General features: G+C 41.2%; 1 protein-coding gene and 1 long non-coding RNA gene across 6 annotated transcripts; both read left to right on the top strand.

Moving 5' to 3' along the window:
- adgra1a (adhesion G protein-coupled receptor A1a) lies at positions 1-26,635 on the top strand. Of its 5 annotated transcripts, none has more exons than XM_086064598.1 (7): positions 1-356; positions 8,624-8,751; positions 8,905-8,969; positions 16,546-16,697; positions 18,019-18,114; positions 18,195-22,899; positions 23,322-26,635. In XM_086064598.1, the coding sequence occupies exons 2-6, from the start codon at positions 8,736-8,738 to the stop codon at positions 19,633-19,635; spliced, it is 1,770 nt and encodes a 589-aa protein (XP_085920724.1). In that variant the 5' UTR covers positions 1-356; positions 8,624-8,735; the 3' UTR covers positions 19,636-22,899; positions 23,322-26,635. The 5 variants fall into 5 exon arrangements, with proteins under 5 accessions (XP_085920724.1, XP_085920721.1, XP_085920722.1 ...); XM_086064595.1 differs by having other exon boundaries at positions 8,846-8,969; XM_086064596.1 differs by lacking the exon at positions 8,905-8,969 and adding an exon at positions 6,402-6,462.
- LOC147157239 (uncharacterized) lies at positions 10,946-12,147 on the top strand. The gene is made up of 2 exons (XR_015091537.1): positions 10,946-11,155; positions 11,845-12,147. It is a non-coding gene; the product is annotated as an uncharacterized LOC147157239 (long non-coding RNA).
- Positions 26,636-27,850: the final 1,215 nt, after the last annotated feature.

Raw genomic sequence — 27,850 nt, 5'->3', positions numbered from 1 at the left:
TCTCCCCATTCACTGTGACGGAGGACCACCTACAGGTTCGGCCCATTCTTTGACGTCACTAGAGAGCAGTCGCAGCTTTTGCATTGACTTCTGTGGCCAGTTGAGGCCGTGCGGATGGAGTCTCTCTCTGATCCGCGGCATCGCTCTACATTTCGACGAGTCCGAGGATAACCACCGCTGGGATCAATACAACCGCTCATTCGATGCTAAAACATATATATGTATATATATATATAGATATATGTATACATTTTTAAATATATACATATGTAATCGAGTCGCGTCTTTTGTGTGGACCCCAACATCGCAGTGGGCGCGAGAACAATTGCACAAGTGCAACTCCTGAACGGCAAATGGTAAGTGTTTGGAATGAGGCCGTTAAGAATGATATCAGTCAAACACTCCTCCATTTACAGCCTACGACATTAGCATGTTTGTTTTTGTTGTTTTTGTTTCTAATTTGTTTAATTCCAGAACATAAAGTAAATAATGGACTACTGCTATGGATTAAGTACAAAATAACGTTTTCTTATGTTAATGATTTCTTATATATATGCTTGTATGTGATGTGTTAAAAAGCATAATTGGCGTTTGAAAAGATATTGTGAGAACGAAGGGTTTATAACTGTATATTTAAATTGTATAGTTCTATAAAATGTTGCTTTATGTGGCTTGTTTATGATGTGGAACAGTGGTTCTCAAATAGCGGTAGTACCCCTGGAGGTACATGAAGGCACTCCGAGAGTACGTGAGAGATTAAAATATATTTCAAAATTAATTTGATGTATTCAGTAGGGTATAATTTAGTGTCCTAAAAACCCATCATTTCCCCCATAACAGAATGGTTCGACCTAATTTGTCATTTGCAACCTAGAATCACTCGATCACTTGAAAACTTTATTTAAAATTCAGTTAATTATTTCTTTTTGAGAACAGAGCTTTACTATGAGCACTTAATGTTGATAATTTGTATGTGTACAAATCTTGATCTATTATTATTATTTTGTTATATTTTATTATTTCCAAATAGTTCAAGAGACGGCATAAATACAAAGAGAATTCCAAAATGATGGCACAGCACTTGGTTTTAAGTCTCCTTTTTTTCCCAATCAGAAATATTTTGGCTGAAAAAATATTTCACAGGTTGAGAACCGCTGATGTGGAATATGTACTTGTCAGTATTACTTGACAAATGTAGACATCCAACACATTTCAACTACTTGAAGCCTTTACAATTCAAATTGACCTGTTTGAAAATCTAGAGAGACAGAAAAAAAGACCAGTAGAATTTGCATTTTGTTTTTTAAGTAAACGTTGAGGGAGTCACATTGATCCTTGAACATTGTTTGTTGGAAACAACACAACTGGAGGGTGCAGTGCACACTGAGCTGATTTGTTACTATGTCCTTCTCAATGCTGTCAATTAATGATAGATCCAGAGATTAAAATAAGGTCTTCAGTAATGCTGGCTTGTGATAATTATCACAAGCCATCGTAACTCTCCAGTTTTGCTATTGTTGTTTTGGTGCATATTTTAGCTGCTGATACCACTACCACTATACTTCATATAACTATATACCTATTTACATTGAAAAATAATAAAAATAGGTGGGCCTTGTTTAATTTTTTTCCCACACTTTAGAAATAAAAATATATATTTAAAGTCCAAAATGGTAAATTTGACCCACAACGCTCAGAAGTAGGGAGGTAACAATATCCAAATGCCACCATATAGTAATCATCACGATATTGTGAGAAGATTGCCAATATATGAAAAAAAAAAAAAGTCTCACAATCCTGTATAAAAATTCACAATGTTGTAAATGTGTTTTTGTACAGCATTGACAAAGAAACTGGCATGGTCTATGTAGTTAACAAAGCAATTGCATGTAAATGTCTCGTCAATACAATGCTAATTAGCTGAGATCAGAATTATACATTAAGTTCAAATTGTATGGGTAACATTTATGGAAGTAAAATGTCTCATGTTACGGGTATGTGTCACTTTTGCACCCAATTTACCTCCATAAACATTAACTGCTACGCGCATAAACGATGTACAATCACTAACAGAGGTGCCAAAATCAAGGTCCAGAAAGTAAAAACCCTGCCACAGTTTGGCTTTAGCCTCAGGTGCTAGTTAGCTAGCTCCCATGGTGCTCGATTACCTGCTAGGGAGATAGCTAGCTTGCTAGCACCCATGTTGCTCGTTTAGCTAGCTAGCACTAGGGGCTGTGGCAGGGTTTTTACTTTCTGGACCTGGATTTGCCACCTCTTATCACTAAAAACATTTAATAATGAGGCATTTACTTGCTAACAAACGCACACGCACAGTCTGAATTTGTGGAGGAACTCAAACGTGTTACTTTCCATCTGGCCATTAGCATCGGTCTTAAACGTAGCTGGCCAACTGCACTAATAAACTAATCACCAGAGGGTGGTGGAATTGCACAAATGGAATACAGAGGGAGCATCATTAAATTAATAAGTAATTGCAATTTTAAACTTTTTTTTTGATGATTGCATGAAGATGTAGAATTGCCTTTAATTTCTTAGCATGTTTATCTTATCCATCTTTTTCTTACAGCTGAAAACCAGTGTTAAGCTCCACATGCAGTAACAAAAGAAATCTTATTTCAAAATAGTGACAATATACCGTGCAGTGTACTGTTACTTATTTTAGTTCTTTCATGGGTTCTGCAAAGGATTTAAATCAGTCATGCTTTGTCTAATAGATGGCTTGCTCAGTGAAGCGTTATGAGGGCACATGATGTCCCAGAGAGAACCGGGAGGAGGAGGAGAAGAGACATGACAGTGTCTCTAAAATACACGAGGAAGCGCGTTTACCATGTTTTTTCTGCAATATCTTCAGCTTGAAATATGCACACACAGGAGTCGGTTCCAGTAAGAGGAAAAACAAAATGGGTCAGACGTGGTAGCTGATCTACCAACTGAGTGCTCAAAGGTGTCTGCCAGCCAGGCAAAACTGTTCATTTTCTATCTTGCACATTTCTACATAACACGCAAACCACAGCAAGAGCATTATGAATTTCTTTAAAAATCTGAAATGAACTGCCGTGGCTGAGTCCCGTGATTTGGGATCCCGTCGCTTGTCACTTTCTGCTTTGCTCTCGCAAGCTTCTACTAGCTTTTTTTGGAGTGGATGTTTCCGCAAAGCGTGTATCGAGGCTTACTTCATTTAGAGGAGGAGCTGAAAATGATGACATCCGAAGCCTCGCTGGCTGTTGTACCACGTGACTGCTATGGGAAATACTTCCAATTGTTCCGCAAGGTTTGAAATACTTCCGATTGTTCCGCGAAGTTTGAACCCCTTCAAGCAGCGGCTACATTCAACATGTGTGTGTTTTGGAAAGAGTCACGGCCTGCTCATCGTTTGGACAAAGAGTTTGCAGTTTTATAGTAGCGTTAGTCGTTTAATTTAGCGAGATACAGGGAGTCCTCAAGTTACGGCGGCGTTCTGTTCCTACGCTGGCGATGTAACCCGAATTTTGACTTAAGTCGGATTTCCCCGTTAAAGTCGATTTTTACATTAAAATACTTTGTACAGTAATTTAAAAAAAACACACATTTGCGCGAAGAAGACGCCAAAACCAATATTTTGTGTTTCCGCACGGACATTCATTGCTGACGGACGGCGGAGCGGAGCTAATTCAAGCTTAAACACGGAAATGTGACGCGCTTGATGGCGAGCCGACCGGCTGATGGACGTCCGTTGCTCGAGGTAACAACAACACAAGTTTAAATAACTTTAAAATGGCCTGATTGCTGTGGGAAATTAACTATAAAGAAGGTGCTACGGACGAGGCATGGACGCCGTAAAGTCAAAACGACGTAGCTCGAGGACTCCCTGTACTTGGAGCATAGAAAAAGCGTCATCCGGCTAGGAATCCTTACAAGACAGTACGGCATATGTAGGGTAGCGTAGCAATAAAGCAAGCAGTCTTTTTACCGGTGCACAGTTTACAAGTGGGTACAAGCCTTGCGTCATGCAAAACCGTTTTTGTCACATTAAGTTGATTTTGTTTTTTGTTTTTAAATGTAATTTTCCCCATTTATTTTATTCAGGGATGTTCAATACCGCAATTTTTAGACTGATACCGACACCAATGCTCAAATATTCAGTACTGACCGATACCAAGTGCTGATACCATTAGTACTTATGATACATAAAATTTCCACACAAAAAAAAACAATGACAGATCATTTAAAAAAAACTGTCATATATATCCCAAGTATAGCAAATTTAATTAAAATTGCATGAAATTAATGGCAATTATATATTTTTCCAATTTGCTCATAAAAGTAATTTTGCATAGAGCACACAATAAAATGAATTTAAAAAAAAATAGATAAATAAGATGAAACAAATAATCCAGTGGCCAGAAAAAAAGTCCCAATCAGAATATGTAGTTGTACAACTTATTTTTAAGGAATACAGTGAAATGCAAATAATTCAATTGAACACAATAGTGTTTCAAGTAATTTAGCAATATCTACTATGTTAAGAATTCCTCAAGCTGTTTAGTGTGTGAAGTTTAATTTTATCTTGTTTTGAAATCCATGCTTTTAATTTGGAAGGCTGCTCTTTACATCTGTTTCACGTTCTCCATTCGTCCTTCATCTCATAGTAGAGCAGTAGTCAATGATGATATACTATATGATATACAAAGATCTGTCTGCACTTCAGAGCTAATGAAATTGTGGAGTACAACTGTAGGCTTATGTGCTCTCTTACCGGAGCCCCCTGGGGCGGTCAATAAGTGCAAAAAATAACAATTTCAGCCTTTAGTTTCTGACCGAAAAACGCTCATAAGAGCGGGGACCGATAACAGTATTGATATCTGTCGCGAGTACAGATACCGTGAAATGTGTCCTGGTATTGGCCGTACTCACCCATCCCTAATTTTATTTAACGGTGTGTGTGTGTTCCAAGGAAATTTAGTAGAATAACAAAACCTCCATGGAAAAGGGAAAAAATACTGCATCCCAATTCACTTTCTGACCATGCAAAAGGGTGAGAAAAAAAGTAAACACACAGACTAAATTATTATGCCTAATTGCCTATATACGTTATGTTGACAAAATATAAAGTAAAACTTCAATACTTCAGTCAAAACAGATGTGAAAATCATCTATGCATCACACATAGGTTGAGAAACAGCTGCCTGTCATTATACACTTGGCCAGCAGGTGGATTCCTGTGGACATGAAGCTTCAAGAAATGAACTCTTTCTCGAACCAATTCCTGAAATGGTTCGAAGCCTCTATGAGGCTTCATCTCGCCATCACTACACAGGACATCGCACCCAGACCCAGGTTTCCGTCATCCACCCCTCGTGTGTTCTGTCCTCTCTCTCCTGTTACCTTTCTATGTTCTCTGTCCCCTTTGTGTCCATCCACCTGTGTCTTCAAGCTGTTGGGTGGGTCCATTGTCCATTGTTTTTTGGATGCCTGTTGGAAGGGTCAGAGCTCCACAGGTGCAGTCAATTAATGATTAATTAGCAGTCAATTACAGTAGACAGGAAGTCAATGAAAACAACACCAATGCACTGCAACCGAATAGTGATGGGCAGATGATGATTTTGAACACTCGAAACTTTCCATCCAATCGGTTCACAAAAAGGTAATGCTTGTGAGGCTTCATGTGCACACCAACCTCCCTGGTGGACGAAATCAAAACTGTAATTTGAACTACTTGGCCTTTTTGCTGTCTTGCAACAGTGTCGGTTTAGGAACAATCACAGAAAAAAAAAGTAACATATTTGACTTTGTGTGTTACTCTCATGCAGTTAATCAGTTCATTAATATTGTGTGGGTAATGTCATGTTATAAAAATTATTAATCCTGTAGGAAATGTGCTGCTTGATTGTGCTGATGAAAACTGAGGTAATGGGGACTGTGCTTATGGATACTGGAGTGATTGCGCTTATGAGTACTGATACATTGTTATGATAGATGAATGGTTAAGAAATATAAAGAATAAGAAAAAGCATACCCACCAAGGCTCATTCCAAGTGTTTCGTCATTACTGTGTTCATAGCAAGCACGGAAATGCCTCAGCATAGATGTGTTGTTGTAGGCCAATTGCTTAGCACACAACAAACACCCCACATAGCAGACTGACGTTGAACAGATGTTGAATCAACATTCCGCGGTCGATCTTATATCATTGAATCAATGTTGACACTCGACGATTTCTCATCACTTTTGCACCCTTGATTAATATTGTTCCAATATTGAAAGCCTTACAAAATCCATGTTATTTTGATTATTATTAATATTGGAACAACGTTGAATCAATGTTATATTTTCCTTCATTTTCAACTGTGACGCTAATGCTTCAAATATGCCTATATTTAGAGGTCCTGCTTTATTTACAGACAGGAGAAGCTGTCAGGGTTCCGGTTGCAGGGGGACCCACATGCAGAAACGAGAGGATGAGTGAGTTGATATAGTTTTTATTGCAACAGAGATGGAGGGCCTGGAGGAGGGTTGTGGTGCGTCGTGTGCTGGAGAGCTGGGTCGGGTGCAGAGGCGTGTGCAATGCCCAAGGGCTGGATACATGGACTAACCCTAACCCCTTTCCAAAAACCTAACCCGGTGTCATTGGTATTTGCAATAGTGATTCAACATTGTTTATCATCGGAAATTGTAATGTCAACCATACAGATGATTTGGATGGAAAATCAATGTTTATTCAATGTCGTCTTGCTATCTGGGACTTCAGCTTGCATTGCAAATGTCAATAAACAGCGGTTAATTAACAAACGCCTTAGTAAAACTCCTTAGCGTTTTAATTTTCACTGTTGGTGGAGTTGTGGGGCCCAGCCATCCTTGTGGGGCCACAACTTTAGACCTCTTTTTGAGGGTCAAGACTTGGTTTTATAGTTTAGGTTTGAATTGGGTTATGGTTGAGGTTAGGGTAAGGAATGGGGGGTAGGCAATCATTTTTGATGGTTGGGGTTAGGAGAAGGCGCTAGGAAATGCATCATGTCAATGAGATTGCCCCACAATGATACAAAGACAAATGTGGATTTCACAGAGTTTTGGGGCCCGACCTGTCCTGGCCGGGGTCGACGGCTCCCCTCTTTGGTGGAGGTTTTCATGCATACCAGATCCACCACACCAGAATCTATCGAAATTCAAACACAATCTGCTTCTTCCTCTAGTCACTGAATCGGTGGAAGCTGATGTCTGTGGATCTCACTCTGCTTCATCTATCCTTCTTTCCTTTCCTCAGTCTCTCCTTTGGTCTCTTGAGGTCTCCCTAATTTGTTGTTATTTAGATGTTTCTGGGGTTGGTGAAAGACTCTGGTTGGTAACCCGGTGGGTCGGTGCTGGATTTCACTTTTCTTTCTTTTCTTTGATCCTTCCTCGGGTCTCCTGACAACCTCACGACTCTAGCTGGATTCTGAAGTATTCGGTTTTGGTAAATGGTATGGGATTTTTATTAGGTTTTCGGTGAACTTATGAGTACACACTCACACACATGCACACACACATACATACGCACATACAAAATAAAAATAAAAAATTTAAATTTAAAAAAAGAGAAAGAGCAATGATGACGACATGTCGAATCGGTAAAATTACCGAATGAACAAAAAAAAAAAGTGTAATTCTGCTCGTCCTCGTGTCAACCAATCAGGGCCCACTTGTGTCTTGCCCCAAGTGTGTCTTATTTAGTCATTACTGTGTGTATGTGTGTGTGTGTGTATTTAGTCTCCTGTCTCCCCTCTGTCTGCGTCAATCCATTGTTGTTTCCCCCCTATTATGATACCGGATTTTTGCCCTGTTGTTTTGTTGTTGTTTATCTCCTTGTTTTTGGTTTAATTAAATCCCTCTTTTGACTACACCTCTACCTCCTCGCCCTGCTTCCCTGCACTTGGGTCCGCAACCACCACTACCTCCTGACACCCTTCACCTAAACCGGATACTTCAGAGTTCCACCAGAGTCGTGAGGTTGTCAGGAGACCAGAGGAATGATCAAAGGAGGGAAAGATGAAGCAAAGTGAAATCCAACACCTACCAAGCATCACCCTCCACCCACAGTTACAAATCCAGAATCATTCACCAACCCCAGATACATCTGAATTCCAACAGGATTAGGGAGACATCAAGAGACCAGAGGAAGGACTAAAAGAAGAAAGGATAGATGAAGCCGAGTGAGATCCACAAACGCCAACCTCCACTGAATCAGTGACCAGTGGGAGAAGCAAATTCTTCTTGAGTTTCAGTAGATGCCGGTGTGGTGGATCTGGCATGCATGAGAACCTCCACTAAGTTTGTGAACCAATGTTCCAGTGTAATTTTACTTGAGTTACTGATGGCAAAACTTTCGTGCTGGGAGCGTGGATTACAATCTCGCTCCAAGATGGTGTGAGTACGAGTGTGAAATGTTGTCTGTCTCTGTCAGGGGCAGACTGGCAAACTGTCCAAGGTTGTCCGCCTTTTGCGCAAAGTCAGCTGAGATAGGTTCAAGCTCTCTGAAACCCTGAACAGGATAATGACACAAAATGGATGGTTAGATAATTGCATACAGTGTGCCTGACCTATTTGTAAATGATATATTTTGTTCAGACATTAAATATATCTACTACAGGATCTGAAGAGAGTGCTGTCCTTCCCACCATATCCTGGGGATTACCTGCATCCAGTGGTGTATGCCTGCACAGCTGTCATGCTGCTTTGTCTACTGGTCTCCATCATGACATATGTCATCCATTACAGGTTATTATCAAGTCATTATTTAAAATGATTAACAATTATTATTTATTGTTATTTTTATATTTCTACTATCTTTGGTTGCTACATTTTTTTCCAGTGTGATCCGCATCAGCAGAAATGGATGGCACACACTCCTCAACTTTTTGTTTCACACAGGACTGACGTTTGGTGTGTTTGCTGGAGGCATTAATCAGATCAACGTTCCTTTTTTGTGTCAAATTGTAAGTTGGATTGCCTTTCTCATTGGATCATAAATGCAGTACAGCAGTGTTTAACAAAGGTTTAACAGCTATTTGCAACAGCACAACTGATTGCGTCATTGGCTGCAAATGGAATCTGAGTGCATATGTCTAGAATGAGAAGCCACATACAAATGTTTCATAGTTACGTATCCTCCCAGAGCTCTCACCTTGTCAGCGAAGAGGGATTTGTGTGTCCCAATAATCCTAGGACAGGGGTAGGCAACCCTGGTCATAGAGAGATGTAGTCCAGTGTGTTCGAAGTCTTCCTTCTCCAACATGGGCGACCGAAAGCATCAGCTCATCAGCAAGCTCTGCAGAAGCCTGATAACGATCCTCACCCGTTTGGAGGAGGGACATTTAAAACATGCAGGAATGCGGTTCCCTAGGATCAGGGTTACTTGCCCCTGTCCTAGGAGCTAGGTTGTCTTGGACTTTACACTCCCGACAGAGTCACCAATGGCAAACAGAGATCCTATGTGAGGGACCTGACAACGCATGGCTCAAAGACCATTTATGATGAACACAAATTTTGGAGCTCGTTTTCCCTCACCCACATACGGGTCCCCGGGGTCACCCTCCGGAGCCAGGCCAGGCCAAGAAGTAGGGCTTGATGGCAAGCGCCTGGTAGCCGAGCCTGCCCCCATGCAGCTCTGGTACCAGTCGTCTCAAGAGGCGTTGGATTCGGAGCAGGTGCGGGCATACTTACTGCCCCCGTTTGGCACCTGTACAAAGGGATTCATCAGGGTGGACGAGAGGGTAGCCTCCCTTGGTCTTGTGGTAGAGAGACAGGTCCCGACTGTTTGTCCCATAGTCCACACAGAATTTAAAAAATACTCATCACTTTTGGAGTCATTCTTTAGGGGTGCTGGTAAGCGTTCCTACTGGGGACTCCATCGTTCTACTAGGGGACTTCAATGCATACAAACATTGAGACTTGAAAGGGCGTGATTGGGAGGAACACTCCCATCGATTGGCAATCCCTGAAACCTTTGGTGGACACCAGCGGTGAGGGTTGCCATCAAGCTGACGAAAGAGTCCTGTCAGGCCTTTTTGGCCTCTGGAGGCATCTGAATTGGTAGCGGCTGGCCAAGCGAAACAAAGCTTGGTGGTCGCTGAGGCAGAAACTCGGATGTGGTTTGATCATGAGGCCATAGAGAATGACTTCCAGATAGCTTCAAATAATTTCTTTCTATCTATCTATCTATCTATCTATCTATCTATCTATCTATCTATCTATCTATCTATCTATCTATATATCTATCTATCTATCTATCTATCTATCTATCTATCTATCTATCTATCTATCTATCTATCTATCTATCTATCTATCTAGATAGATAAGTGTGCAATTAAAGCACATCTTGTCCGCTGCGAGTAATTCTAATATCAAGAGCCAGTGTTTTACTTGTGGAGCCAAGGCACTTATTTTGCATAAGAAAAACTATGGAGGTAAATATGGTGCAAAACTAACTTGTGAAAAAAATGTGTACCTGTAGAAAAAATGTGTGCCTGTAAAAAAAAAAAAAATTGTATCTGTAAAAAAAAATTGTACCTGTAAAAAATGTTTTTGTATGTGTAAAACAAATTTGTATCTGTAAAAACTAATTTGTATCTGTAAAAACTAATTTGTACCTGTAAAAGTCATGATTTGTACCTGTACAAAAAATTTTTTGTACCTGTACAAAAACTGTAAATTTGTATCTGTAAAAGTTGTGATTTGTACCTGTAGAAATGACAACTTGTAGTCAAAGAAGTCGCCACTAGGAGTCACAAGTGTTTTTTCTGCTGCTGTCCAGTGACATGAGTTTTGCACCATATATCTCGCTACAAAAGGTGCAAAACTGATTCGTACTTGTAGAGCGCTGTGATTTGTACTCGTAGAAGAAGAGGGCGGGCTCTGGAGGATTTGGGCGGGCTAAAGCTCAACCTCATTGGTTGAGCGAACGACAGTGGGTTGAACTCAAATGACGGCCATGCACAAGTCCGCAATTCTAAACAAACAGAGTAGCCATACCAGTTTACGTGTCATTTTGGAAGAAGAGGACGTCCCAGGCGTGAACATTTCAACATGGTTCAATATACAAACACCGTGTGGAACAGCTTAAACGTTGGTTGACATGCAGAGCACTCCAAGTGGGCAGAAAGAAAGAAGTTTTAGTATGAAGGTAAGATTTATTGTACGAACATAGCTCGTAATCCGGTGCTAGCTAGCTAGCTCATCTCATGTTGTTGTCACGAAAACTGAACACATTGAAGTCACGATTTTTATTTCAAGATTTGAAGCCTACCAGTGTAAACATACGATCAATAGCTTGTACCTGTAAAAAAAAAAAAAATTCTAAAAAAAAGTGGACAGTATTTGACTAACATTATATTTAAGCATCTGTACTCTTACTATCATAATAAAATGAAACGTTTTTACTGCGAGTGGATCTTTAAACCGCGACAGGTATTTTAACCTCAACCCTTTATCCTCTGTATTTAATAATTTTATTTTAAATATTACAATTTATTGATAAATGTCAGTATTTTTGCAATGTATGCTTTGCAAACAGTTAAAATAAAAAGCTCTTACACTTTTAAACATACACATTTGCTTTCAACACTAAAGCCAAATAAAAATAATGCAAATTGGAATGTTTATAAACAATGTCTGTGTCTATCAGTATTACCACTATTTCTGATATTAAGATGTTACAAAATCTTCGGGTTTTTTCTGGCTAACAAGATAAAGCTAAACATTTAACTGATTACGTATAATGTCAGTGGCTGTGTTTTGATAATGACCCAGCTAGGAAGCTATGATTATTTTTGATTGTATGAATATGCTGACCCAACCATTCTGTTCGCACAGATGCCAGCATGCAGTCAATCAAAGCTACTTCTTGATCCATCTCCAGACGGTGGCACATGGTGTGACATCAAACCTGCTTCAAAGTGGCTGTGAAGTCCAACAAATGAGAATCCTTGATACACTGGTTACTGTTCTGAGAGAATTTCACTGCAACCACCTTTGGGAAAGTGAAGAAATTATGCTTTATAAATGTCTTCCAATTTTGAGAAATGTTGCAGGAGTACAATTTAATCCATATTGAGAGTTATTTGAAATAGTCAGATCAAATAACATGTATCATTCAATAAACAAGATTGTGCATCATTTTGAAATGTTTTATTTGATGTCCAGAAGAGCCGTTTCTGCATCCATCCAAGACGAGAACAGTATTCTTCTCACAAACAGAACAAAAGTTATTGATGGAGCTGTATGAGGAATTCAAGACTCACCAAAAAAGGCAATACTGCTGCTATCACTAAGACGAGAAAAATATCATTGGCAAAAAAAACAAAAAGCCGACAGACTAAATATGTTATAATTGTTTCAGGTTAGATGTGTATTTCACATTAATCGTGTTATTAATTATTGATTTAATGTAAAGCACTTCAAATTGACCTACATATTCATTCTTCACTGTTACATCTCAACAGTAGCCAAAAGCGACCATGGCAACAAGTCGGCAAGTAGCCTATAACAATATATATAAAAAATAAGACTAAATAGGTGATGAGCTGTAAATATATGTTGGCCATTATTGTAGCCACCAGAAAAAAGACTGACCACTGCGGGACCACAGCCTGCTCCATTCACATCAGCAGAAGATCTGCAAAATAGGGCACATAACACACTTTGGGGGGGTGGGGTAGGGTGGAAACACCGTCTTCACCCTACAACTTCCCTCCAATTTTAATGCACCACACAACTGGGGGGGGGGGGGGGGGGGGGGGGGGGCTTGTGTGGGTGCCATCGGTTGGGGACCGCGGTATAGAGCAGTGCTGCGGTCCCCTGTCCGTGCCCCCCCCCCCACTATTTTTTTTTTTTTTTAATGCACCACATACACTCAGTGACATGCTTGGGAGGCGGGTGGATCGGAGCGTGGGAATATCATTTCCCTCGGCTCCGGTTCACCTGCTCCTAATTTTAATGCACCCCCCCCCCCCCACACACACACACACACACTTGTATATACACTGGGTGGGGTCACATTCACAGTTTAGGGGTAGAGTTCACCAGTCGGCGAGCTGGCGGACTCAGTAACAGGGGTTAACTTTCACAAAGAACGCTGGGGTGACGACCGGGGCCTTTCCCCGCCGGGCCTGGGGTTTGGGGGTGTCGGCCGTCCTCCGGTGCCCCATCCCCCCTTCTGCCCCTGGTGTTCCGTCCCTCCACGCGGCGGGGGGTGGGGTGGGCGCGGCTGCCCTCTCCGCTCCGCTCCGCTGTCTGGCCGGGCCGGTGGGGTGCCTGGCGGGCCTGTAGTGCCCCGTCCTGCTGCGTTGGGTCGGGGGCGCGGGCCATGTTGGGGTGGGGGGGGGCCCGGGGGTCGTCCTTTGGCGCTGCCGCGGCCTGAGGTGTTGCGCTTGCCCTGTCCTGGCAGGGGTCGACGGCTCCCCTCTTTGGTGGAGATTTTCATGCATGCCAGATCCACCACACCAGCATCTATCGAAACTCAGACACAATCCGCTTCCTCCTCAGGTCATTGAATCAAGAGCAATGATGATGACATTACTGAATGAACAATACTGAGCTCTTTAAAAAAAAAAAAACATAAAAAAAAAAAGAAGAAGATCTGCAAAATAATTTTCCATAATCCGGCTTGATGGAATACCCCCAGGTGTCATCTCCTGTCTCTTGGCTGCTTGCTGATGGAGTGGGTCATCCTTTTCACTGATGCTTCAGCAGTGTCTCCAGCAGTTGTCTCCACCTTTTGAGCAAGATTTTGAAACTTATGATTCTCATTTAATTAAAAATAAATAAACTAACATTTGACCTAGTTACTTTTGTTAAAGTAGCTAGGTGACAGTGACACTGCTCACATCTTAGTGATACAGATAGACTAGCAATTCAAAAGCATTTTAGCCAATATTTAAGAGTAATGTTACATTGGAAAATTTAACTCAAGTAGAAATTAAAAGTGCAGAAAAAATACTTGCACAAATATTTGAGTACTGTGAGTGATGAGTAAACTAAGAGTGTAAGAGCCTTTTTTTTTTAACTGTTTGCAAAGCATACATTGCAAAATACTGACATTTATCAATAAATTGTAATATTTAAAATAAAATGATTAAATACAGAGGATAAAGGGTTGAGGTTAAAATACATGTAGCGGCTTAAAGAACCACTCGCAGTAAAAACGTTTTGTTTTCATTTTATTATGATAGTAAGAGTACAGATGCTTGAATATAATGTTAGTCAAATACAAGTAGCTGAGTACTGTCCACGTTTGCTTATAGGTTTAGGTTATCTTGTAAAACATTCAATAGGGTTCTGTAGCTCTAGTAATTTTCACATCTAAGCACTAAGCAGCAGTGTATGAGGTATTTTTTTTAGATTTTTTACAGGTACAAGCTATCGATCGTATGTTTACACTGGTAGGCTTCAAATCTTGAAATAAAAATCGTGACTTCAATGTATTCAGTTTTCGTGACAACAACATGAGATGAGCTAGCTAGCTAGCACCGGATTACGAGCTATGTTCGTACAATAAATCTTACCTTCATACTAAAACTTCTTTCTTTCTGCCCACTTGGAGTGCTCTGCATGTCAACCAACGTTTAAGATGTTCCACACGGTGTTTGTATATTGAACCATGTTGAAATGTTCACGCCTGGGACGTCCTCTTCTTCCAAAATGACACGTAAACTGGTATGGCTACTCTGTTTGTTTAGAATTGCGGACTTGTGCATGGGCGTCATTTGAGTTCAACCCACGGTCGTTTGCTCAACCAATGAGGTTGAGCTTTAGCCCACCCAAATCCTCCAGAGCCCGCCCTCTTCTTCTACGAGTACAAATCAGGGCGCTCTACAAGTACGAATCAGTTTTGCACCTTTTGTAGCGAGATATATGGTGCAAAACTCATGTCACTGGACAGCAGCAGAAAAACCACTTGTGACTCCTAGTGGCGACTTCTTTGACGACAAGTTGTCATTTCTACAGGTACAAATCACAACTTTTACAGATACAAATTTACACTTTTTGTACAGATACAAAAAAATTTTTGTATAGGTACAAATCATGACTTTTACAGGCAAAATATTTTTTTTAGATGCAATTTTTTTTTTTTTACAGGCACACTTTCTTTTACAGGTACAAATCACGACTTTTTTCTACAGGTACAATTTTTTTTTACAAGTTAGTTTTGCACCATATTTACCTCCATAAAAAACCTTATGGTAAACAAGAAAACAAAAACAAAAAGTTTGCACACTGGAATAATTATCTTAACTCAATTTAGTTATAAATGTACTTGACGTGAAATCTGATCTTGTATCGTTGAACACAAAGCTGATATATTTGCAGGATCCCATCATCACTGGTACAGTGCAGAATTTAGGACACCCTTGCTTGTCAACGGCAGAAAACGGCATTGGGAAAATATCTGTCGGCTCTATTTTCGTAGACTGCACACATGCGCACAGCGTAAAAAAAAAAGGCGCATCTTGATTTCCGTGCTGGGGCAAGTCTAGTTTGCTTTGTTTGGGAATTTGGCAGAATGCATTGCACGATGCTGTGTGTTCCGGCAGACTCAGGGCTTCTTTTTCACCTGACAATATGGCAACTGAAGGTAGACTAGACCTTAGATCAGGTGGGGAAAGAGATTTTATATAAAAGTCTTTTGAGTTATGGGTGTGGTAAAGTAACACATCAAGCTTGTACCTCAAGGCACCACTGTTGCTGTATTTGAAATCATCAATGTTCCTGTTCCTCTGCCGTTTCATTTTCTTGTTTCCACAGTCTCCTTGGAGAGGTTTGGTGGGCAAAGTCTCCTACGTAGTACCTGCTGTTAATAATCTTCAGTGGGGTGTTTGTTTGTTAGTTTTTTTGCGTTTCTACTATGTGTAGGTAAGACTCCCTATTTTTGTTATTAGTTGTAGTCCCTCCGCTGTGGCTCCGCCCACCTCTTTGTTGTTTATTGTTTATTCTGAGTGGGTTATTCATGTCATTTTGTTGGCGTTTTTCCTCTTTGTATTTAGTATTTGTTTAACTTACACATCCAAAATCAATGTATTTGTGTACCAAGCAACACGTTCAACACTTCATTTAGATGGATTGTTATAGTAAAAGAGAGGTGACTCTTGAAAATAAGTACATTTACTGTGCTATTTCAAAACAGGCAATGTGCATCAGTGACTCAGAAAACCTCCCAGATCTGAAAATGGTTATTTTTAGATTTCGCTCCTTACGTACAGTGTTCTGTAGTTGTAGTCCTTCCTGACCAAAACTGAATCATCGAGTATATGTTATACAGTAGCTCAATGGTACTACAGTAGTGATTTCAACACAAATGCCACTCCTTCAAACACTGGGGTCATAGGATTCAAATGGACATATTATGGTGGAGGGAATACATTTTAATTGCTTGTGTACAAATAGTTGAAGACAGAGAATCCACTGACAACTGAATATGTTGTCTCAGTGGATACTCTGTAGTATATGATCTTTGTGTATGATCTCTTTGTATATGATCTGTCATTATTGTTCTGTTCATATCTTCATCTCTGGCAGGTTGGCATTATGCTCCAGTATGCTTCTTTGTCTACCATGCTTTGGCTGACATTTACTGCCAGAAACATCTGTAACGATATGTCCAAAGACCCACTTAAAGCCCTAGGCCCAAACGGTCCCATCCTGGCTGAAAGCAAAACAACTATTCTCAGGTAAACTTAAAGCACCTACTGTATATCACTGTATTTAAAGCCCTTCCACAGTTAACTATAAGCATATATGATTTTATCTTGCCGTTGGCACAGTCGCAATTTAATTTTAAATAATTTCTCATGAAATCTAAGTTATTTTCGCTATATTTCTAACCCACTCGGCTACCCGTTCAAGGTACTTTTGGCTTTGCTTGGGTGTTCGGACTCAGAGAATTTTTTGGTCGAAGTCCAATTTGAGAGTTCTGAGACATTCGAACTCAGAGGTAACACTGCATTATAGTCTGTTTTCAATGATGATGATGATGATGATGATAACGTGTGATGTGCATTTGTGTCTACACTATTCACAAAAAGTTAGGGATATTTGGCTTTCAGGTGAAATGTATGGAAAATGTAAAAACTTCACGCTACAGTGATATATCATGAAAGTAGGACATTTAAGTAGAAGGATGCACTGGTGCACATGTCAAACAATTGATTGAAAGAAAAGTTAACAATGGTGGGAACACCACAACAAAAAAATGTCAGCGTCTCAATAACTCGTCATGTGCCCTTGAGCATCAATTAAAGCTTGACAACGACGTCTCATGTTGTTCACAAGTCGACTCATTGTCTGCTGAGGCACGCCATCCCGCTCTTCTTGAAGAGCAGCCCTCAGGTCCTTGAGGTTCTGGGGTGCAGAGTTGCGAGCCAGTACACGGCAACTCAGCTGATCCCACAGGTTTGCAATAGGATTCAGGCCTGGAGAAAGTGCAAGCCATTCCATTTAAGGTACACCAGTCTGCAACAGCCGTTCACTGACGATGCCACCTCCATGAGCTGGAGCATTGTCGTTTGTCAATTTTTCTGTTAAGCTCCTCGTTAGAGAACAGCAACTTGTGCAAACAGTACCGAAACATTTAACATTGACCATGTGCAATCAAAAGCTTAGAGAAAGTCATATTAAGTTCACCTGTAAAGGTTTGAATGCATTTTAGGCCCGTTCTGAAATTTCATCTGAAAGCCAATTATTCCTAACTTTTTGTGAGTAGTGTATGTACACTTCATAATCCCAATATGTACTGGATGACCAAGTTTTCGGTGAAGGCTCGTTTGTTTGCGGCATCGATCAACCACAGATTTTAGCCCCAACACAAAATCCGCGATCCACAGCGAATGTGTATTTCCGGCCACAAATGCAGAAGTGTGGAAAAAAATAAGTCTATTAAGGGATCAGAGCATGGCACAATTATTGACACAAGTTTACAACATGAATACATAAACAAAAGGGCAGAAATTTTGGTTATTTGTTTTCTTATGTTTACCCTTTCTTCCTCTGTAGATTCTATCTTGTAAGCAACGGCATCCCTCTCATAATTGTTGGAATTACTGCAGCCTTTGGAATGGAAAACTATGGTAGCAGGGATGATGCATTGTAGTAAGTACTCATTTCAAAGGAGTTGTATCTTAATTCATTGAAAAGCCTTCAATATTTTTGTACCTGGCTGTCTTTTCCAGTTGCTGGATGGCATGGGAACCAAGCCTGGGAGGATTCTATGCCCCTGTGAGTCTTTTGGTCTTAGTCATGTCTGTGTACTTCTTGTGCACTTATATCCAGCTTAAACGCCATCCTGAGAGGAAGTACGAGCTCCGAGTTCTGAGTGAGGAGCAGCAGCAGTTATCTTCCGCAGACCACCAGTGTCAACCTGGCATTGGGGGGGCTTCTGGATCTGCTGGTTATTGTGCAGCATTTATTACTGGTGTATCGGAGCTTTCCAATGAGCACTCATTCAAATCACAGCTATGGACCACAGTTTTCACACTGTTTCTGTTTCTGTCGACATGGGCATTGGGAGCATTGGCAGTCTCTCTTGGACGTTTTCTGGATATGATATTCAGCTGTCTATACGGCGCGTTCTGTGTCACTCTTGGACTTTTTCTTCTCATCCAGCACTGTGCCAAGCGTGATGATGTGTGGCACCGCTGGTGGGCTTGTTGCCCAGCCAAATCCAAACTTGCTGATGGAGATGGGAACAGACAAACCCAGAGGCAGGAGCTTTATCAACCACAGTGCAACCTCAACGCCTTATGCTTAGGCAAAAAGCCACTGCTCTCACCGCAAAGCTTGTACCATAAAAGTGCATCGTATTCCCAAAATCTCACTCCAAGTCACACCAGTTCTTGCTGTGTGTCGGCAATGACCCCCACTGTAGCTACTCTAGTCTCCCCTTTTAGTGAGTCAGCGCCCTCACCACGTCCTCTGGCCCTATCTGACGAGCTCCCTCGTCCTTCTGTGCCACTACAGAGTTGCCTTATTGACAGAACCAAGTCACGCTCGTTCAATCACCCACGCCCATGTCTCCGCAACTACTGCTCTCATATGGCATCAAACAGTATGGACGGGAGTTCGATTTGCTCCCAACTCGAAATTCCTGACACTTCACACTACCTTGAAGGCTCACCAGTGTCCAACGGCCCGCACCGAGACCTGCAAATTTCCTGCCCCAGCCCTCACTTAGATCAGCAGCAGCAGGCATCCTGTCATAGTTTACAACACCAGACCTCTTGCCACAATCTACAAGACTTACTCACTTCCAGTCATAGCCTCCTTCTGCCTTCCCATAGGGTAAATACTTGCCAGTGGCACTCATATAGTTCAGCAGACCATTTTTCTACCACAAGCTGCTCTGGAATGCCGGATACCTGCAACTTACTGTATTCGCAAGACCTAGATTCATCCAGCTACACGTTGAAGATACCAAAGAAGGACAAGGAAAAAGAATGTGTAGAAGTGGAACCAAATAGTTTTCCAAGAAATACTTTGCCTCGACAACATGCTACGATTAACCGACGAGTAACTATTGGCAGAAACTGTAGCCTGCAGGAAGATTGTCTGTTTGTGTCAGACACTACAGGGAATATACGGACTGGACCTTGGAAGAATGAAACCACTGTATAGTTTATACCGTTCAAAGCCCTGACAACTCCGGATGCCCTCGGATTTGTCTTTAAAGCAATACATCATTTATTAAAAATTAACCAGCTATTTTGTGATATGGTTTATTTAAACTCTTAACTGAAAATATTATCAATTTATGTTGAGCAATTATGAATTTATAGTACAGGGAAACCTCGAGTTACAGACAAGTTCCATTCCTACGCTGGCGATGTAACCGGAATTTCGACTTAAGTAGTATTTCACCGGTAAAGTCTATATTTACATCAAATACTTTGTACAGTAAATAAAAAAATTGTGCGACAGCCGGAACCAATATTTTGTGTTTCTGCACGGTCATTCATTGCTGACGGACGGCAAAGCGGAGCGAATGGAAACGCGGAAATGTGACTCACCTGATGGCGAGCCGACCTGCTCGATGGATATCCGTTGCTGGACAACTAACAACTTAAAATAACTTTAAAATGGCATTATTACTGTGGGAAATTAACTAAAAAGAAGGTGCTACGGACAAGGCACGTGAGCCATAAAGTTCAAACGACATAACTCAAGGACTCCTTGTACTTTTTAGGGATATTTTTGCAAACGCTACAGTAGCGGCCGTTTTGGGACAGTCACGTGATCATCTGACGTATATATGTATGTATATGTATATAATGTGTATATATATATATATATATATAAATCACCTTGTGTGTATACTGTAGTTTTTTGTAAACAGATCTATTACAGCAACATCGCCAGCGTCAGTTTGTGTCCCAATTGGCCTTTTCACGTCATATTCATTTAGTCCCTGGATTGGTTGAAATTGGTGTTGTTGGTGTTCTTCTTCTCCAGACTCCTATTGAGGTGGATTACAACATATTGTGGTACATAGCGCCACCTGCAGGAGGGGCATAGCAATTAGTAGGCGTCTGATTGAAGAAAATGGGAGGCTGCAATGGCAAGACGTGCGGCGCCATGCGCCGGTGCAGTGTTGTGTCAATCATTTGGTGCCTGCGGGGTCCATTCTCATTTGAGCAGGGGCACGTGCCACCACGGCCTTCCCTATGGCTCCGCCAGTGCATGTTAGGCCTCCAAGTAGACTTTGAAGCCAGATTGCCTATCTACTGAGGTGCCGAAAAAAGGAGACATTTCAGTCAAGACTGAGGGATAGTGCTGTATTGTAGAGGGCTATTAGACCATCAGTTGTGAGTTCAAGAGGTTGATAAGTCTGGTGGAAAATCCAGGTGCAGAAAGTAAAAACCCTGCCAGTTTGGCTTTAGCCCCTGATGCTAGCTAGCTAGCTAGCTAGCTCCCGAGCAGGTAAACAAGCACCATGGGAGCTAGCTAGCTAGCTAGCACCTGGGGCTAAAGCAAAACTGTGGCAGGGTTTGTACTTTCTGGACCAGGATTTTCCACCTCTGGACTTGCTAGGAGGTTGGTCAGAGCTGCTGTATTTCGTGATTTGGTGTTCCTGAAAGGGATAGACAGGTTGGCGTGAAGATGACTTTGCAGTGACTTTGGGTGAGAGGCAGATTGCACCCTAGACTGGTCGCCTGGGTACAAAAACTCCAATTCCAATGAAGTTGGGGGATTGAGTAAAGTGTAAATTAAAACAGAATACAATAATTAGAAAATCATTTTCAACCTATAATCAGTTGAAACAGTACAAAGACAAGCCTAATACAGTATAAAAAAATGGGACGAGGCAACCAAAAAACATCCCCGCTATCAAACATTGTGGTGGCAGCATCATAGTTTGAGCTGATTTTCTTCAGCAGAGACAGGGAAAATAGTTGCAGTTGATGGAAAGATGAAAGGCCACGTTCACTTTGCGTTAATTCACTAATTTATTAATGCCAACAATTATTTTATCGCACATTAGCGTCGTTCGTATTATTTATTTTATTGCAAAAGTGTGTTGCTTCCGGTTGCGGCGCTCAAAACTATATGAAAGTATAGTGGCGGACTGGCGACTATAGCCTGGCAATAAATAGCCAGATTGATTTTACAATGTACAATGTCGCTCTGTGATTGGTCAAACCACCAGTGGTTCGTATTGGTGGAAATAAATGGGAGCGGTACAAGATGGATTCTCGGGAGTTTGTGAACTCACAAATACTGCGAGAATACATCTTGCAAGTGCAAGGTTATCGCGGCCAGCCAGATATAAAAATAAAAAACAGTTACGAACATGGAGAAGAGTATGGAACTTTTACACGGTCGTTTTCGGGTTTTTTGTCAGCACAGTCAACAGAAACAAAATCATTTCTAACAACCGCAGAGCTGAATTTTCTTATCACCGGAGTACATCCAGTCTGAAATATCATCTAAATGCAAAACACACGGTTGACACTAGTATACCATTCAACAAAACAAGCAGTGGAGCTATGCTTTGTCAGACTACGTTAGATGCAACTTGTGGAAGAACTATCGATAAACAAAGGCAACAGAAGCTTACAAATGCCATCGCCAAGTGGATATCAATGGACTGCAGGCCAGTGAGTGTTGTGGAAGATGTCGGATTGAGAAATGCTTTCAGAGTCGCAACAAATGACGGCGGGTATGAAATTCCATCAAGACGTACCATCACAAGAAGAATACACGTACACGAGTTGTATGAAAAGGAGTGGACTGCAAAAGAGGCAGATTCACGACGTGCACCTTTTGTTGCTCTCACCGGGGACTACTGGATGTCTTTGGGTAACCATAATAACCTCGGGGTTACAGTGCATTATATTGATGAACAGTGGGAGCTGCGTTCACATGCTCTGTCTATAATGAAAACAGAAGCGAGGCATTTTGCAGAAACTCGCGCTGAACATTTTATGCAAGTTGCACAGGAGTGGAATGTGTCAAAAAGTCACCACGCTTAGCAGAGTGCAAGAAATATAGTTGCTGCAGTGAGATCCCTGCCTTTCGAATATATCCCCTGCTTTGCACACATTCTCCAGCGTTCTGTCACAGTATCTCTGCATAACAGTGCGTTTAACAATGTCTTGGCCAAGTGCAGAAAAATTGTGGGCCATTTTAAACACAGTCCAGCAAATGCCGCAGAATTGGAGCAACGACAAGTTGAACATGGAAAAAATAAGGAGTCACTTATTCAAGACATTCCAACAAGATGGAATTCAACTCTGGAAGTGATTTAAAAAAAAAAAAAAGCATCATCAGAAACGAACAGCCACTGAGGGATGTCCTCACCCCACACACCAGGATTCCCATGCCATCGGAAGCTGAAATAGACATACTGTGCAGGTTGGAAACGCAACTGGAGCCATTCAGGTATGATTTACAGTACATCATATTTCTCACAATCCTGTCATATGTGCATGGAAGACGGCATGTGTGCGTGTGTGGGGTGTTAATATGTTGAGAATATTTTAAATCTTACATGGGGTCCCATGGGGAAATTCATGCATGCTTCATGTTTGTTGTGTAATGTTTCCCTCACTGAGTAAAATGCCTATTTATAGGAACTGATGCTATACATACTCATGATTAAATATTGTCACTGCTTATCTTTATCACCGGGTACATTTTATTATGCTATGAACTTCTAATCCGATTTGCATTATATGAACAGGGCATCTAAACTAATATTCAAGCACTTTTCTGAATCTGAAATTAAAATTCAGGCACCCCTAGGAACCATGTGGGTCTAAAATGAATGAAATTTGACTGATGTGGAGTTGATTTCGTTACAGGTATGTGACTGAACTTTTGAGAGGTGAAAAGTACGTCTCATGTTCTGTGGCTCTGCCTGCCTTTTGCCATCTCACTCGGGTGATGGAGAGCTCAGATGATGATCCTGCGTATGTAGCCAAGTTTAAATCTACATTCAGAAAGGACCTGGAGACACATAAGGAAAATGCCAACATTGCATATTTGAAGATTGCTACTGCATTGGACCCTAGATTTAAGGATTTCAGGTGTATACCCTGAGCTGAGAGGAATGAGGTATGGGCCTCCGTCACCAATTTAGTCATGCAACAGCTGGTTGTTGAAGAGAAATCTGTGGAAGAAAAAACATCAGAGCCACCAAAGAAAAAAACAAGCCTTTTGGCTGCTTCATCTGAGTCTGATTCTGAACCGGATGAAGAATCAATTGAGTACTGTGTGCGTCGATACAGATCAGAACCCACCATTAGTTAGGAATCCTGTCCATTAGATTGGTGGTCCAAACATGCAGGTGCAGACAGCAGACTAGCCTGCTATGCACAGAAATACTTAGCGACACCTGCCACGTCCGTTCCCTGTGAAAGGTTGTTTTCCCTTGCTTGGTCTTATTGTACAGAAGAAGAGAGCTTCCTTATTATCTGAAAATGTTAATAACCTTGTATGTCTTAGCAACTGGCTTAGTGCAGGGGACTAAAATGTACAATTGCAGGATGTGACAAATGCTGCTCCTAATGTTTCTGCTGTTACTTCAGAAATTGCGTGTTATAGCCTAATTTTATGATTGTGGGCAATCCCCCCCCCACACACTTATATATCCCTACCCCCAAAGATTGTCTTATTCCAAGGGACGAGTTGCCCTAACTGTTTTGCCACCAGGCAACAACAAAAACAACACCCTGTTTGTGATATAGCTGAGGGGACACACCCACCGAAGCATGAATAAGCGGACTCCACACACAAAAAATTGGGACTGAAGGTCAAATGTCTTCAACAAACAAGTACAAGTCCAGTTGCCTCAATTCAACCTTTGTAGAGTACCATGATCTTAATGACTGAGAAATGGCGTTAGAATTTTACATAATTTTTTTATGTTTTCAAGAGGGCCAAATTCTTGAAAGGTGACTAATGTACTGTTTACATTGCAAAAACAAATGCCCCGTGATGCGACTCGCATGCGCAAAGAGCACACGTCGAGTGACGTACACCCAAAACAACGTCACGTTGCAGTGTTCACGGAAATAACCCGATTCACAAACTTTTACCGCCAGCCAACTGCCAAGCCCCTGAGGCAAGCGATTGTTATAAGTGTCATATGCAAATTTAGCTGTGCCAACACACGCTACAAATTGGTGGACTCGTTTCGCGGACGTGTTAGGAGTTCGATTCATGTGTCTTGTCTGCAAACATTATGCAAATTTAGCTGTGCGAACGCTCGGGCGCTCCTGCACTCTCTCCCACCCACGCAGGGCGCATATCAGGCTTTTGATGACGTATGAATCGGATGCGTGCGGATGAGTGTTCACAGTGCAGACGCATGGCATACACACATCCAATTTATATCCACATACGAAAGAGGCCCAAGTTGGGTGTGAAAAAAATCGGAATTGTACCATTCACACTCCATGAAAAAAATCTGATAATTGTGAGAAAATCAGATTTGAGCTGCAGTGTGAACTAGTGTTGCACGGGATACCGGTACCATTACCGTACCTTGATATTTTGGCATCAAAAACGGCTTGGTATCAAAAAGATTTAGCACCGGTACTTAGAAAAATAAATACGAGACAGCCCGCCAATTCTGTTTTAAAGGCGGGTACACATACATGCAAGACCTCCTGTCTACCGATATGTAGAAAACGCCTTAAGCGGCACGCCTCTTTCAGCTTGTGTGTGAGAGGGCTCAGGAAGGTGGCTTCACGCACTGAACACTGAAGCGCTCGCTGGCCGTCCACTCCTCGTTGAGAAGTATGACGCGCAAAGTGTCATATGGAACCTGGGGGGCCCTGAGGTGTTGCGCTTGCTCTGTCCTGGCAGGGGTCGACGGCTCCCCTCTTCGGTGGAGATTTTCATGCATGCCAGATCCACCACACCAGCATCTATCGAAACTCAGACACAATCTGCTTCGTCCTCAGGTCATTGAATCGGTGGAGGCTGGTGTCTGTGGATCTCACTCTGCTTCGTCTGTCCTTCCTTCCTTTCCTCAGTCTCTCCTCAGGACTCTGGTTGGTGGCCCGGTGGGTGGTGGGTGGTGTCTGGTCGGTGCTGGATTTCACTTTCCTTTCTTTGGTCCTTCCTCGGGTCTCCTGACGGCGGTGTTCGGTTTGGTGAACGGTATGGGATTTTTTAATAGGTTTTTGGTGAACTAATGAATACACACACACTCACACACAAAAAAAAGTGTCATATGGAACTTATTCTTAAATAGTCAACCGACATGACGCTTCGTAACAAGCGCAAATATTTTTCGCGGTAAGCAGAAGAAAAAGCAACAATCACTCCTGGCCCTGCAGTGGACTCAAGGTGCATTCAATGAATAGGCACACAGTAGGAAATCACAGGTATACATAGAAAAAGCCCAGATGACTGACAGAGCGACAGGTTGTGACGCATTTTTTGACACTTCCCTTAAAAAAATAAGTCGAGGGTGAATTATTTTGTTCCCTATTTGTAGTATTTGATTACTCATTTGACTAATTGGGAGGGTAATGGAGAAGTGCAGAGACATGCACGCACACTCTTAGCAACGTTACATTGAGTCATTGGAGTGCCACTGTATTACCAATATTTTAAACGGATGACATCAAATGCAGTCAAATACAGTACTTCAAGAATATGGCATGCAATGTGAAAGCACTTACAGTATATACATAAATATATACAGCATTTACATAAATTAACATGTATACGTCCTAATATTTTGGATTACGTGTAATAAAAAATAAAAATAATTTTGCTGCTTTTGCTGTTTTAGATTTTTGTTTCAGTACCGGTATCGAGGTATTTTATACAGGTATAGTACCAAAGTCAAAATGTTGGTATTGTGACAACACTAGTGTGAACGCAGCCTAAGTGAGCACAAATTGTAATGCCCATTTTTAAGAAGATAAATCTAATCACAGACCAAAAGTCTGCTGTAGATAACCATGCACTTGAGATTGAGATGTGTTTTTGATTTTTCCTGTGCCATTATGATATTAAAGCCTCAGTGTTTCTTGAGCGTTTTTACTTTTACAGAGCGAGACCTGATAATCTTATTGAGTCATGAAACATTTTGATGTGACATAATTCTCTTCTGTGTTTGGTCTGTTGTCAAAATAAAATGTATTGTAATACACTGAAATCTTTATTGTTCTGTCTTGAATTTTGGTTGTTGCTAAGCAATGTTTTAAGATGATCTTTCATAGGAACACACACATTCCATAATTTTCCCAAGTATAATACGACCCTGGATATATAGTATTATGCACCCCCCCCCCCCCCACCTCTCCCCAAAGTCACCCTTAAAAAACTATTTTTCTCTATTTGTGTATGATATGGTCCCGATTTGCTGGTATCCTTTATTGTACTTTAATAACAGTATGTGAAGCACATTGAGTATGAATTACATTGTTTATTAAATGTTTTACTCTGAAAAGCATTATTTAAAAGGATTATTTTAATTTTAAAATGTGGTAAAAATGTTTTGCTTGTATAACAATCTGCCTGTAGAGGCAAAAGTGTGATATGCACAGAAATTGGAGGTAATTGGTCTAACATTAGATGAATGCCCTTACGGCCAAGAGGCACTTGTACATTCTTCCATTATTAAGACCTGTAGTGTGAACGTAGCCTAAAAGTGCACCGTATAGCCTGTCATCACTTAAATTGTATTAGTGCAATCAGAAAATCAGTTGAGACTAAATTAAAATCTCGTGTTTATAGCTGAGCCTCTTTGATGATAATTCTTCATGCTGAGGTTGATCCTCCCTTCCCCCATGCATGTATTGCTCTTCTACACCCACGGGCCACTGGCTTGAACCAGTTCAGCAGCAGAGTCAGAAAAAATTATGCTGACATCCTTGATGTGAACATGACCTATTTCAAAGCCTTCCAGAAGCTTGCAGACTTGGCTTTGTGACTATTGCCTATACCTGCTTAACTAGCATATTACATACATACTGTATGCACACAAAAAAGTTGTAAAAAAAAAACCAAAAACAGTGAAGCTTTTTAAGATTTTGTATTCATCCTCTTTGTTTTCCTCTATGCCCCGTTTATTATGTACTCATTGACTGTTTACAAGTATTTATTTTTAATTAATGAAAAAAAAAAAGTCTTGTGTGCGCTGACAGCACTGATCCGCATATATACAGATCAGCGGCTGACAGTCCGTGCTTGTGTGACGTATGGTGAAATGACGTCAAGAGATGAGCAGTATTTGGCTAACTACTGCCACCTAGAGGCTTGGCATGCATTTCATTGTAGGCCCAATTTGTGGAAGTGGCGTTGCCAAACGAAGGCGTACTTTGATTGGATAGAGAGACATACGATACAAGAAACCTTCTACTAGCATTTT

This window comes from Leptonotus elevatus, chromosome 20 (genome assembly GCF_054856555.1).
Source record: "Leptonotus elevatus isolate MCC_2025b chromosome 20, RoL_Lele_1.0, whole genome shotgun sequence".
Classification (NCBI taxonomy): domain Eukaryota; kingdom Metazoa; phylum Chordata; class Actinopteri; order Syngnathiformes; family Syngnathidae; genus Leptonotus; species Leptonotus elevatus.
The sequence above is the reverse complement of the archived record's forward strand: the minus strand, read 5'-3'. Positions and strand labels throughout refer to the sequence as shown.

Excerpts from the sequence above, each read along its gene's own strand:
- adgra1a (XM_086064595.1), top strand. Across the intron at positions 8,970-16,545 it reads TTCCTTTTTTGTGTCAAATT|GTTGGCATTATGCTCCAGTA; the intron begins GTAAGTTGGATT and ends CATCTCTGGCAG. Across the intron at positions 18,115-18,194 it reads AGCAGGGATGATGCATTGTA|TTGCTGGATGGCATGGGAAC; the intron begins GTAAGTACTCAT and ends TGTCTTTTCCAG.